Here is a 12,070-nt window from a genome sequence, read left to right as displayed (position 1 = left end):
GCAACCCACCAACCCTCCTGAGCCGCTGCTGCTCTCGCATTCACTTTGCCAAATATGGCAGACAGTGAACACCTTCTATCTCCATTACCTCACCATCACCAGTGGCGATGCCTGGAGACACACAGGACAAATAACATGCTGAAAAATCACAAGATGGGATTCAAACAAGATGGGTTTTTTTGCTTCAAGGCAACAGAGCAACTAGCTGTGCCACTGTTAAATCAACTTTAGTCCTCTCATTCTCAGTAAAAAAAACTAACTAAAATATTGGTCTGTGTTAAAATTCAGGTATTTATGGGAGGCCCCCTGGTTTGACTACAAATGAAGATTTTCCAATTGATTTTGTAGAAGGGTATAAATAACTTTCATTCATCTTGAGCCACATTTTCAATGAAATCTAAATTATTTATATTAATTTATTTATATTTTTTTAATAACTGGTTCAATTCTTATATTAACTGTATTGCAAAACCTCTGTCTCGTTTCCTACAAGAAACATACCTGAATGACAATAATTTCAAACATAAATCTGTGTATGAGTCATTTTCATCTTAAACACAGGCGTTGATGTATGACTCCCAATTACAGGCTAGCCACAACCCTTATGAATTAATCATTCTCTTTGTTATCATTCATGGAGTGACTGAAGTAGGGAGCAAAACTACAGCTGGGCTGCTCAGAAATACCACTCCAGAGTGTACTGCAAAGTGTTTCAGCAGTGACGTATGTCGCCTGGATGGTACCTCTGCATGCCCAGGTCCAGGAAGCATTAGTGTAAAAGTCCCCTAACAGCTGCTCCAGAGAGAGAGAGAACAGCGGAGTAAAGTGGAGGAGGGAGGCGGTGTTTCGCAGTTAAACTGCATCACTGCTGCGAGCCAGCAGCCGGCTGTGCCTCTCATCTGGCTCACACACTCACACGTCGAGGCAGCGGTCCTCTGCACCATGCAGGTGGGCCGGTGGTAGCAAACCTGTTACACACTGCTCACGCGATGGCAGCGAGTCACACTGAGTCCTCCCTCCTCTCCTCCGCTGAAGAGTAAATAGAGGAAAACGGATTTTTTTATTATTATTATTGTTATTTTTTGCCTCTCAATGAGGATTTTCCAGCGATGGTGAAGGGCAAAGCAGAGGAGCGGACGCTCCAGTACCAGCAAACTTTGGTGAGTTCGGGGTGATGTCATGGATGATGCTTGCAGTTGCAGGTCGGACATGCTTGCTTGGAGGATGGAGGCGCAGCTGCTGCTCTGCTCTGCTCTACTCTGCTCTGCCCTGCGGGAGGACGGGGACTGTGCTGCTGTGTGTGTAATCTCACCTCTAGGACATAAAACGTGGAATTGCTTCTGGCGGGCTCGTAAAGCAGATGCAGGAGTCCTGTCTGCTCTCCCTCCTTTCATTCACCTTGATCCACAGGTGTTGCATCAGTCTGCGTCTGCCTGCATCAACACGATTAACTCTTATCAGTTGTCACCAAACCATGTCAGACACATTATTCAGCCTGCAGGAATGCATGCATTGCTCTCCACAATTGCCTTATGTAAGCCCTAATGAGGAATTAATAAGATGTCAATATGGCTCCTTCTCTTCCTCACACATCTATAGATCTCCTACTTCCTCCCGCTTCATCTGATCCCGCTGTCATCATCCTCTCAGTTCTTCCTGTTTGCTGGTCTGGGCCGATCCATGAACTAAAAGTGGAATGTTTCTGACTATTAATTGCTTCATGCACTAGTTTCCCCATCCATGTCACTACAGGACTGACAGTGATACCCTGGAGCTCTTTATCTATATTCAGATAAAGGGACAGTCAGACAGACAGACAGGCAGGCAGGCACAAAAACCTGTGGATTTGTGTCATCCCTCATTGATTTACGTGTCTGTGACTATCTGTGCCGTCTTCCGTGTATCTTTGTTATTTGTTTCTGCATGCACACGTTTATTCGGACGAATGCACAATTTTCAGACATTAGATCTATTCGCCGCTTTCTCACAGCCGTGCAGGGTCCCTGATGAACGCGAAGATGTTATTCCCCTTTTTGCTGGTGTGAAGATCGATGTCATGCTGCGTTTCTCAGTAAAACGATCAATAGCAATGTAAAAAGGCAGTCTGTGAAGATTGGAACGTGCTGTCTGTACACCCCACCTCTGACTCTGACCATCTTACTCCGATCAGTTGATTTATCGTTAACTCTTTACCGTCCTGTTGCCAAAAATAGCCTGCCGTTTGCGTGCGTGTGTGTGCATGTGTTTCTGTAGCTGAATGCTGGTGCAGTAACAGTGCTATTTATCACATTTCTTTCCTCAGGTGAAGCGAAGCATCTGGGCTTTTTTATTTTCCCTCTGCAAATCCAATGAGATTTAGAGGTTGATAATCACCCACTGCAAAAGCCACGGAAGAAGAAGAAGAAAAAAGAAAGAAAAACATTTATAATCTGATGAGTGATGATTTTCTTGGAGGCTTAGCTGCAGCCCAAAAATTGGATTCTGATGTTGACAAAAGGATCTTTTTGTGTTTTATTGTTTGCCCCCAGAAAGACTCAGACGATTTTCAGTCTGTGTTGTTTGCTTGGAGTTCAGAAGAATGGTGCTGCGTGCCTGATGAGCAGGTGTCACAAAACCCCTTAGTGAGAAAAAAAAAAAAAAAAGATTTATCTGATAAACCTTTCAACGAGGGAGTTACAGAAACACAATTTGTCTTTTTATAGCTTGTTTGCTTTCTAATTATTTACTACATATGCAGCAATAATTCTTTTTGAGACCGAGAACCAGCAATGGTGTAAACTTAGAAAAGATTTGAAACAAAAATGAATTTTATCAGCTTTTTTATGTTGCCGGAGTTTGACAACCACTGCTGTGACCAGCGCAGGCTCAAGATTTGAGGGGAGCAGAGAATGCAGGACTGCTGTGGTGGCTTGGTGTCTTCAAGATTAAGGTGTTAAAGTGACTATGTCACCGTATGTTTTCTAAGGATTGGTCAAGTTTAACTAGTCAATGATATTTGACAAAAATGACTAATTAGTTGTGCTTGCTAGAAAACCACAGACAGTTATACACAAGTATAAGACTTATCTGTTAACTGTAAATCACAAAGATGATATTTGTAATGGCACAAAGTTATGATTGTAACATAACTATCAAATTATAAGAACATTCTTTCGAAAATGCAAATCTCATTTGAGCAGAAATTGAAAAATAGAGTTTATTGTTGAAAGTTTGCTTTAACTTTCTCTGATGGGTGATCGTTTTTATTCTTCTCATTAAATGCATTGAAACTAAGAACTCCCACTGTTTTCAGTATGTAAATTTATCAGACAACAGCATGACCTTAGGCGCATATTTTGAGTTTATTTTGGAAAAGAAATCAGCTAGAGTGTACTGGCAAACAGTTTATGAGACCAGTCTCATGAAAGAGACTGATCTTGTAATTCTTTTTTCTGTTGGATTTTTAATTCTGCTAACAAAAGATAATGACTTTATTTGTTTTAGTTCATAGAAAAATAATGTCTCAATTTGTTAAAATCAAAATGATAAATTTATGCGATCCAGAAGATGCCTCACTGGTAGATTTGTGTTATCAACTGTTATCAGATATGCAATTACTTCATATCTGACCTTTGCAGATATCTTAAATACATCTCAAGTTATAATTTACAAGAATTTAAATCTTTCAGTTTTGATATTATTAAGAAACCTTCAGATTAGGTAGATTTTTTTTAAAAATTTTAAGTTATTTTGAGTCTCAAGCAGCTTTCGTTTAGCTTGGACTGGCTCTGACTTTGAAAATAAATAATACAATTATTTGCATAAATACCTTCTCTAAATGCAACACTTCTATGAGTTCTGGACAACTGATTGGAAAGCATTTATTGTGTCTCTCTTGATTTCTTTCATATATTTATTTTTTTTTAAAGAAGGCTGGACCAGAAAAAAAGTAACGAAAAGACTAATTTGAGTTAAATAAGGTTTTCATTTTAGGCTGCATGTGCTGTGTGTAGTCAGGTCAGGGGCAGGGCATGCTGGGACATCAGTCAGTGGTTGTCTGCTTCATGTCTCCTGGGATGAAAGACTGGAAGTGGTAAATTAAAGAAGCAGCAGGGCAGATGCTGACAAGAAATGAGTCAAACGGATTGTGTTATGGCAGTTTTGTTTCCAACTGTTTGATTTTTTATTTATTTTTTTTATCGTTTCGTTTTTTTGTAGAAGCTTTTCTCAAAAATGTGGGTGGTCGGGATGTGTCATATGATTCGCCCGAGTAGCTACATGTGTTTTCTCTTTTCAGGAGCGTGGGCAAGGTTGTCCATGGGCATTTGTGTGAGTAAACGTGCGTGCGTGTGCGTGCATGCCTGTGTGTGTTGGAGTTGGAGGGTACGTTTTGCACCCACACATATTCACCTGCCTACACACGCAACCTCGTACAGGATATCGGTGACATCGGGTCCATCCAGCAGCGGGAGGCGGGAGGATTTAGCTGCTGTGAGCATCAAAGTCATCATCAACCTGAGAGGGAGAAGCCACTCCCTCCTCAGCACAGGGCACTGCAGCACTGCAGAAATATACAGTACATTCAGCACACGCTGCCGTCTTCGCAGATGCACACGTGAGAATGTTTTTCCTCCGAGCAATCTGCTTCACTAAAAAGTCATATACCGCTTCTAAGATCAAGTTACTCTTTTAAATCTATTCCAGTCTCTTTTTTTAAGTCATGCCACTGCATCATTTTGCGCATGCGGGGATGAAATAAAAAAAAAAAGATGTCCAACGTTAAGTGGACCTAAAGGTTTGCGTTGCTCTACGCTCGACACTTGCAGATGTATATCAGCACGCAGTGACTGTGTATACAGATATTAACACACTGCTCAAAGTGCATTATACTGAAACTAGACACAGATTGTCTCTGGAGCAGTGAGCCAGCACTGTGTCCACAGAAAACTAGACTCAGCAGTGTGAGATCTGTTCCTTCTCTTTGGATTGTTTGAAATGTGTCACAGACCAGTTGGGTTGGTAAATATCAGCAGGCTGCTTGCAGTTTACTTTGGTCTCTTTTAAAGAATTTGGTCTCTTAAATTAACCAGGGTTGCTTTACTTGTCGGCTCCATAATTCAGGCAGGAGGCGACTGTTTTTCCCGAAAGGAAAGTTAAACATTGGAATAGGGTTTAGGTTGCACATCGTGTCTATGCATTTTTAGCGTCTCTGTTGCTGTCGCACAAAAATTGCTGTCTCTTCAGGGAGGTCTAGTTTCTCCCTGTCAGCAATCTGCACAATTCTTCCAGGCGCACACACACACACACAAACACACAAAGAGTTTGGCTCGAGCCCAGTACAAACCTTGTCACTTCCCAATTGTGCTGTTACCTGCACACGCTGCTGAATGAGCTACTGCAGAGATTGCAGAACAGAAAAAAAAATCCTGAATTAGCCTAAATTGGATCATTTTCATTCAGTTGTGTTCAGAACCCATCCATCCATTTTCTTTACACCCTTGTCCCTTTGTGGGTCGGGAGGGTTGCTGGTGCTTATCACCAGCTAACGTTCCGGGTGAGAGGCGGGGTCACCATGGACAGGTCGCCAGTCTGTCACAGGGCAACACAGAGACACACAGGGCAAACAACCATGCACGCACACACTCACACCTAGGGGCAATTTGGAGAGGGCAATTAACCTAACAGTCATGTTTTTGGACTGTGGCAGGAAACCGGAGTACCCAGAGAAAACCCACGCATGCACAGGGAGAACATGCAAACTCCATGCAGAAAGACCAGGGCTGGGAATCAAACCGAGAACCTTCTTGCTGCAAGGCAACAGCTCTACCAACTGTGCCACTGTGAAGTCCATGTTCAGAACCTAAATGTTTTAATGTAGCGTTTCTTAGTCCTGGTCCTCAGGGTCCACTGTCCTGCAGGTTTGAGATGTGGATACCTAATTGGAGTGATCACACTCCACAGCATGCCATCAAGTGCTGCAGAAGTCTGCTAAGTCAGATGTATGGCAACAGGAAATGCCTCAAAACATGTAGGGTATTGGGTCTGAGAAACACTGTTTCCATCCATCTACCCACCTATTTATTTTCTTTATGTAGTTCCTGTGGAGTCGCTGGGCGGGCTCTGGTGCTTAGCTCTTGCAGTCAATAGGTAAAATGTAGAGTGCACTTTGGTCAGTTCAGTAATGCCTCATTTCCACTGAGCTGTATGGCATGGTTTGGTCCGGTTTGGCATGTTAGATTGCGCAGCATTCCTCTGCCCTCTTCAGTTGTAGGACAATGGCACAGGTGAAGCTACTAGTGTCATTTCACATAATATACAAACTAATCTGGGTTGAATTTTTGTACATGTGAATTAATTGGTTTGTTACTGATATCTGGTGTAAATTTCATGTCAAGAGCCCCATTGGAAATATATTTGCAAAGAAGAACGCTGACTTTTCCAATACTTATTTTCTCTGCTTCATCATGTTGTACTCACTGCTGCATCAGAGGTGAAAAATCCAATCAGAAAATGTGGAAAAAATATTTAAAATTGCTTGGAGGAACAGTTTAAGGTTGATATAAGGTTTTATGTTATTTACGTTTACCTGACTTTATTTTTGTCCTCAGATTTTAGAATTTTTTTTAAAGCTGTCTGCACAAATGTAAATTTCATTGTTTTCTCTGAAAATAAGTCCTTAAGTCACTGTTGCGAGTCAAATAACAAGTGAAGTATCTCAAGGTGAATGTGGCTCAGATTGTGCAGTAATCATAAGGATTGGCAGTTCAATGTCAGTGTGTCCTAGAGAAACGGACTGCAGCCCTGATGTGCTTTTGATGGGCGGCGGTGACGACATCCTGTGTGTGCAGAGCATAAACGAAATGCAGCGATGTGTGAAAATATTGAACAGTTTAACAGAGTGCACCACTTTTAGACTGATTGCGTTTTACATCTCTGAGTCCCAAACTGACATGTCAGTTTGTTTTACCAACCTGCTACCCGCTTTGGCACTTTAAGCCTGACGCAAGCATAAATCTCCGAGTTGATGCGCGTTAAAAAATCCAGTTCTGTACTTAAGCATGCTTTCGACACGGTGTCACTGTCGCTGCTTGATGGTTCTCATCTCTTCCTCGCATTGGATCCCTCTCTCCTCTTCAGCCTCTGTGCCTCTCTAATGTTATTACCGTGCTGCTGTCGCTTTTCTCCTGTCTTGGTTCCACACTCACGCACGTCTCTGCCTGAATGCGCCGAGACTGTGCACGTTTATTTCGCCGCATGTGTGAGAGAGCGACGGCTCTGACTCATGGGGACCCATTCTGAAAGTGGCCTCCACTACCTATATTAATTCAAATGTGGAAGGCAGGATGACTCACATTGTCATTTCCTCCTCTTAATTCAATTTTCTGTCCTGTCCCTGGAGGCTGCATGGTTCAGATTAAACAGAGTGTTTTTGGTAGTTTTCGTAACTCCACTGGCCTCATCAATGCATTCTCAGCACGAGTTTAAGTAATCAGACAACCATAATCACATCGGATCTGGAACATCCGTCAGTCCACCTGCAGAGATGAGACAGGAGAAAAAAAGATTAGAATCAACTGATGAATATTTATTATTAAAATCAACAGGGATGAAAGCTTTGGATGTTTTTCATATAGATGTTTGTGTCAGTAATTGGCCCCTTTTTGAATACATTACTTTGTAGTGAGCTGGAAATGGCTGAAAAACTGAAGACATTCTGCTCAACCTGCACAAAGTGTCTTGCGAAATGACTCGTTATTTTAAACTTTTTCAAAATTGTATCAAGTGCTTCAAATGTATCTTGCCTGGAGTTACGTAATATAGCAAAAGAAAGTAGGAATCATTGATACATGCTGTTCAGATCTTTTACAAATACAAATTTTAAAATATCAGTTTATATATACACCCTCCCTGGATGGCATTGGATATTAACTTTCCATTCTGCAGCTCAAAAAGTTCAATATCGGTCTCACCTGACAAGAGGCAACCTCTTCCACATGTTCTGCAGGCTTTCTTTCAACCGTTCAAGTGGTTGTAAAATCATTTGGTTTTCTCATGTGAGCTGCAGACCTTTGAATCGCCTCCATAGATGGACTTCTTTTGTGGCTCTCTGCCTAATGCTCAATTTGTTGGGTCTGTCAATTTCAGTGGCAAGGGTGCATCATACTCTTTGAGACATTTATATATAGCTTTAAATGTCTGTACAACTTTACATCTGATCTATTTGCTGGTTTTTGTGATGCTTTTTGTTCACTAATGTTTTCTAATTAGCCTTTGACTCCTTCATAGAAAAGCTGGATTGATACTGAGATTAAACTACTGTTTGCTAACAAGTGACTTCAAAAGGCAATTAACTGCATTGGATTTTATTTTGGGGTATCAGAGGAAAAGGGCTAACTAGATATGTGTAAATTACACTTTAGGTTTTTGTTTGTGAAATATTTTTTTAAAACTATAGCTTTCCTTCCCCTAATCAACTCTATACTTGTGTAGGTCTATCAGAAACGAATCCCAATAAAACATACTGAACCACTTTATTGTAATGCGACAAAAGGAGTTTTTTTGAAAATGTAAAATGTCAACTCAGGCAGAGTTCAAAACAGTGTTTACTTCACTTTATTTGTTTGGAATGGAAATGGATTTTTGAAACAAAGAGAGCAATATACGACACTGAATACTGGAAACCTCAAAATGAAAGATAACATTGTAAAAAAGCCAACAGAGCAAATAGCAAGGAGATTAAAGCAACCAATTGAACACACTAATTAGTCCCAAAATATTACAAATCCATAGTCTCAGAAAGCAGATTGTCTGACTTAGCAAATGTGACACATCGTGAGATGTGGCAGTGGAGTGTGGGGCGGGTTTTTCTTTCTTGGAGCTCGGTGGACATGCAGCACAGTCTTCCTGTTAAAACCCAGCAGGCGATCCAGAACAGTGCTGCTGCACTGAGGAGAGGCTTTTTGGAAATTAGATAAATCAAATAATAATGTGAAGATATTTCCTGCTCGTGAAGAGGTTTTTCCAGATATTATACACAGGCCCATTACAAGTGCTAAAACCGTAACAGCTAAAGGTTTAAATCCATTTAGGGCCTCTGTGGCCCATTTGCTCTGTCTAAAATGTGGAGTTGTATTCCTTGTTGGACAAGACAAGACTCTGGAACACCTTTTCACTGAGCAAAGTCCATCTAAATCCTCCTTTGTTTATACAAATGAAAGTGCATTTAAAACGGGCACTGCTCTGTCTGAATGTACAGACTTTACATTTGAGAAATAAAGCAGGCAAAGCAACACTAATTGAACAGAATTAAATTTTGTTGCATTCCCCCTGACATGCCCTTTTACTCTTATGATCTCAAAGGGCTAAAGAAGCAAATACAATGGATTAAATATAAGTGAACCAAAACATTTTGCTAAAAATGCCTTAAGACCTTTAAAAGCCAGTGTTAATATTTGAAACAGTGTTGCTATCATGGAGAAAATACAGTAAATATAGAAATTTCAACTTACAATTTGAAATGTATAAATTTACAATTGAAATTTCTTGTAGAAAACTGTTAGGAGAATGTTTCATTTTATGGATATTGGTTTAAATATGATCGTTTCTGTTTTTCACAAAACTGAAGCAGTTGACTTTGTTAAATGAAAACAGAAAACAGTTGTCTTTTGGTCATTTGTGGTACACAAATGACCAAAAGACAACCAAATGCAATCCATAATCCAGTTTAGGGGCCATTTTCACGTCGTCAAAAACACCCCGCAAAACTGTCAGACTATCTCCAAAATTAAGCGACCCACATCTTTCAGTGTCTGCAGATCACAAGCTGTGTAGTGATTTGCAGATGCATGCATTGATTGGTGACTAAACCTAGGAAAAAAGCAAAAGGATGTTACTTTGATGTGGATTTTCTTTTCTTTTGGCTCTTGAGCAAACTATATTTTAGTGCAGTACAGACACAGAAGCAAACTCCCTCTAGAAGTACAGACAGGGCTTGTATCTTACACGGGCCTGTGTGAAAGAAGTCACAGGCCATCTGGAGCACGGCCCCCTGGGGGAGCAGCAGGTGGGACTCTCTTTGTGGGTTAAATGAGCTGTTATCTGTGACCAGTTAACCTCCCGTGTGACCAACTCCTGCAGCTACAGCTGTCAGTTTGCCTCACAACACAACACGTACCATACATGCAGCTCTGATTTATGGAAACCTTTATTTATTGCACAAAGATACACTGTAAGGAACAAAGAAACTGTCAAAAAATTGGTAAAGGGTTTGGTCTGGAAACAGTTAAATTGCTTTAGTTTTACCAGCAAAAAGCACCAGTAGTGGCAGACAAGGCACAGTAACCAAGGAGAGCCCAGACCTTTAGCCTTTTATCACAGTGTCATGCTTTTCCTAATAAACTTCATTTTATTTCTTATCACTTTGCTTGGAAAAAAGGATAATTTCTTTCACATTTTGTCACCACAAAAAAAAAGTCTACTCTGTCTACTCTGATATGGCTAAACAAAGCTAACGGAGCTTAATGGACATTAATTAGTCAACTATCTGATCTGAAAACAGGCAGCACACCTGCAATTCAACCGATACATGGCGATCCATCAAATAGATCAGGTGAGAAAAAAACACTAATTAGAGAAGAAGAGAAGAGCCACATGGTAACACGAGACGAGCTACAGAGATGGGAGAAAATGTTCACATGTCAACTATTAGTTATGCAATTTATTAATCTGACCGTTGTGGCAGATTGGCAAGAATAAAATCATTGTACTAAGAAAACTTCACTTCAAGGTCACCCAAAAGAAACTTAGCCTGAAAACAAGCACACCTTTACAGGTCCCTCCCTCTTCCTCTGTGCTGCTCTGCAGCCGTCCCTCCAGGCCTCGTCTCCCACAGCGGAGCCTACTGAGAACCCAAGAAATTATCAATTATCCTGTAACGGTTGTTTCTCCGCTATTAGAAGAGCTTCAGCACGCCGACAATCTTGAGCTTGAACAATGGTGCTGAACGGAGGAAGTGTGTGAGCTGATCTTTACAGTGAAATCTCAACACAATGCATTGTGGTATGTGACAAAATGTGAAAATGTATAGACGTAAAAGCTTGCGTGAGGAAAAATTTGAAGGTGTTGAAAGATTCTCAGAAGAAGTTTAAAATATACACAAGTATTTGTGTTGTTTTCAATTAACATTGTAAGGCATCATTAAACAATCTGAAATTTATTCCGGAGAATTTAGCCAAAGGTGCAAACCTGCACTGGTAACAATAGTTGATATATTAACACGAACAAGGAAATATCTTGAGAGCACTGAGGGACCTGAGTCTATTTTCTAGGCTGGTTCATCACACAATTGAAATATTGACTTTTGCTCAGACAAGTCAATTTCCAAAATGACTTTTGGCAAAGACATGATGCAACATGCTACAGACCAAAGATGAAAAGAGACCCGACTGTTCAGCAACAGGTTTTCAGATCCACACTCTTTGATGAAAGCCCGACCCTTTGGTTGATATACACTGCTTTGATGGTAGACGTAGGGAAGAAAAGGCTACAAAGAGAACTAAAGTCGATAACTTTTTCAAGGTCGCCTGTACATTATTCAGCAGGACATGGCAAACAACTTTCTGCTGTAGATGATGAAAGTATGACAGGAAAACAAGAGCTAATCCAGAATATTGGAGAGTGTGTCCTAAATTGGTGGGATTGATGTTTTGTTGAATAACTCAATACTGCTGAGACCAATCAAGAAATATATTGGACTTGTACAGGATGCAGTGAGAACAGTAAAAGTAAACGCAGTACAAGAATCATCAAGTGAAATGGTAGCAAGCGCTTGGTTTCTGTGTTTGGGTCAGAGCTGTGTGGCGTTTCAGACGTTAGTGTTGTTGCTTTGCAAAAGGAAGTTCCCAGGTTTGAATCGTCTCTCTAGCTGGAGTTTGCACGTTCTCCTCGTACATCTCTGGGTTCTCTCTGCAGCTTCAACCACAGCCTGACAACATGACTGTTAGGTTAAATGGTCTCTTTAGATTGCCCTTTGGATCGATTGTGCATGTGGACGCTTGTTTGTTCTGTCTCTTAAATGACTCTGTTGATTGAC

General features: G+C 40.8%; 1 protein-coding gene across 8 annotated transcripts in view; it reads left to right on the top strand.

The window, feature by feature from the left end:
• clcn2a (chloride channel, voltage-sensitive 2a) overlaps positions 1 to 12,070 on the top strand; it is a 51,688-nt gene that overhangs the window by 5,258 nt on the left and 34,360 nt on the right. The window contains exon 1 of one of the 8 annotated variants that reach the window (XM_081598595.1): positions 799 to 1,160. The exons of 1 other annotated variant lie outside the window; for it this stretch is intronic. In XM_081598595.1, coding sequence (XP_081454721.1) covers positions 1,110 to 1,160 — 51 coding nt within the window. In that variant the 5' untranslated portion in view covers positions 799 to 1,109. Of the gene's footprint in view, positions 1 to 798; positions 1,161 to 12,070 lie in introns of those variants that run through there. 6 more of the 8 variants (XM_081598591.1, XM_081598592.1, XM_081598588.1 and 3 more) reach the window with 6 other exon arrangements.

Source organism: Poecilia reticulata, chromosome 17 (assembly GCF_904066995.2).
Source record: "Poecilia reticulata chromosome 17, P_reticulata-male-v2, whole genome shotgun sequence".
Lineage (NCBI taxonomy): Eukaryota > Metazoa > Chordata > Actinopteri > Cyprinodontiformes > Poeciliidae > Poecilia > Poecilia reticulata.
The sequence above is the reverse complement of the archived record's forward strand: the minus strand, read 5'-3'. Positions and strand labels throughout refer to the sequence as shown.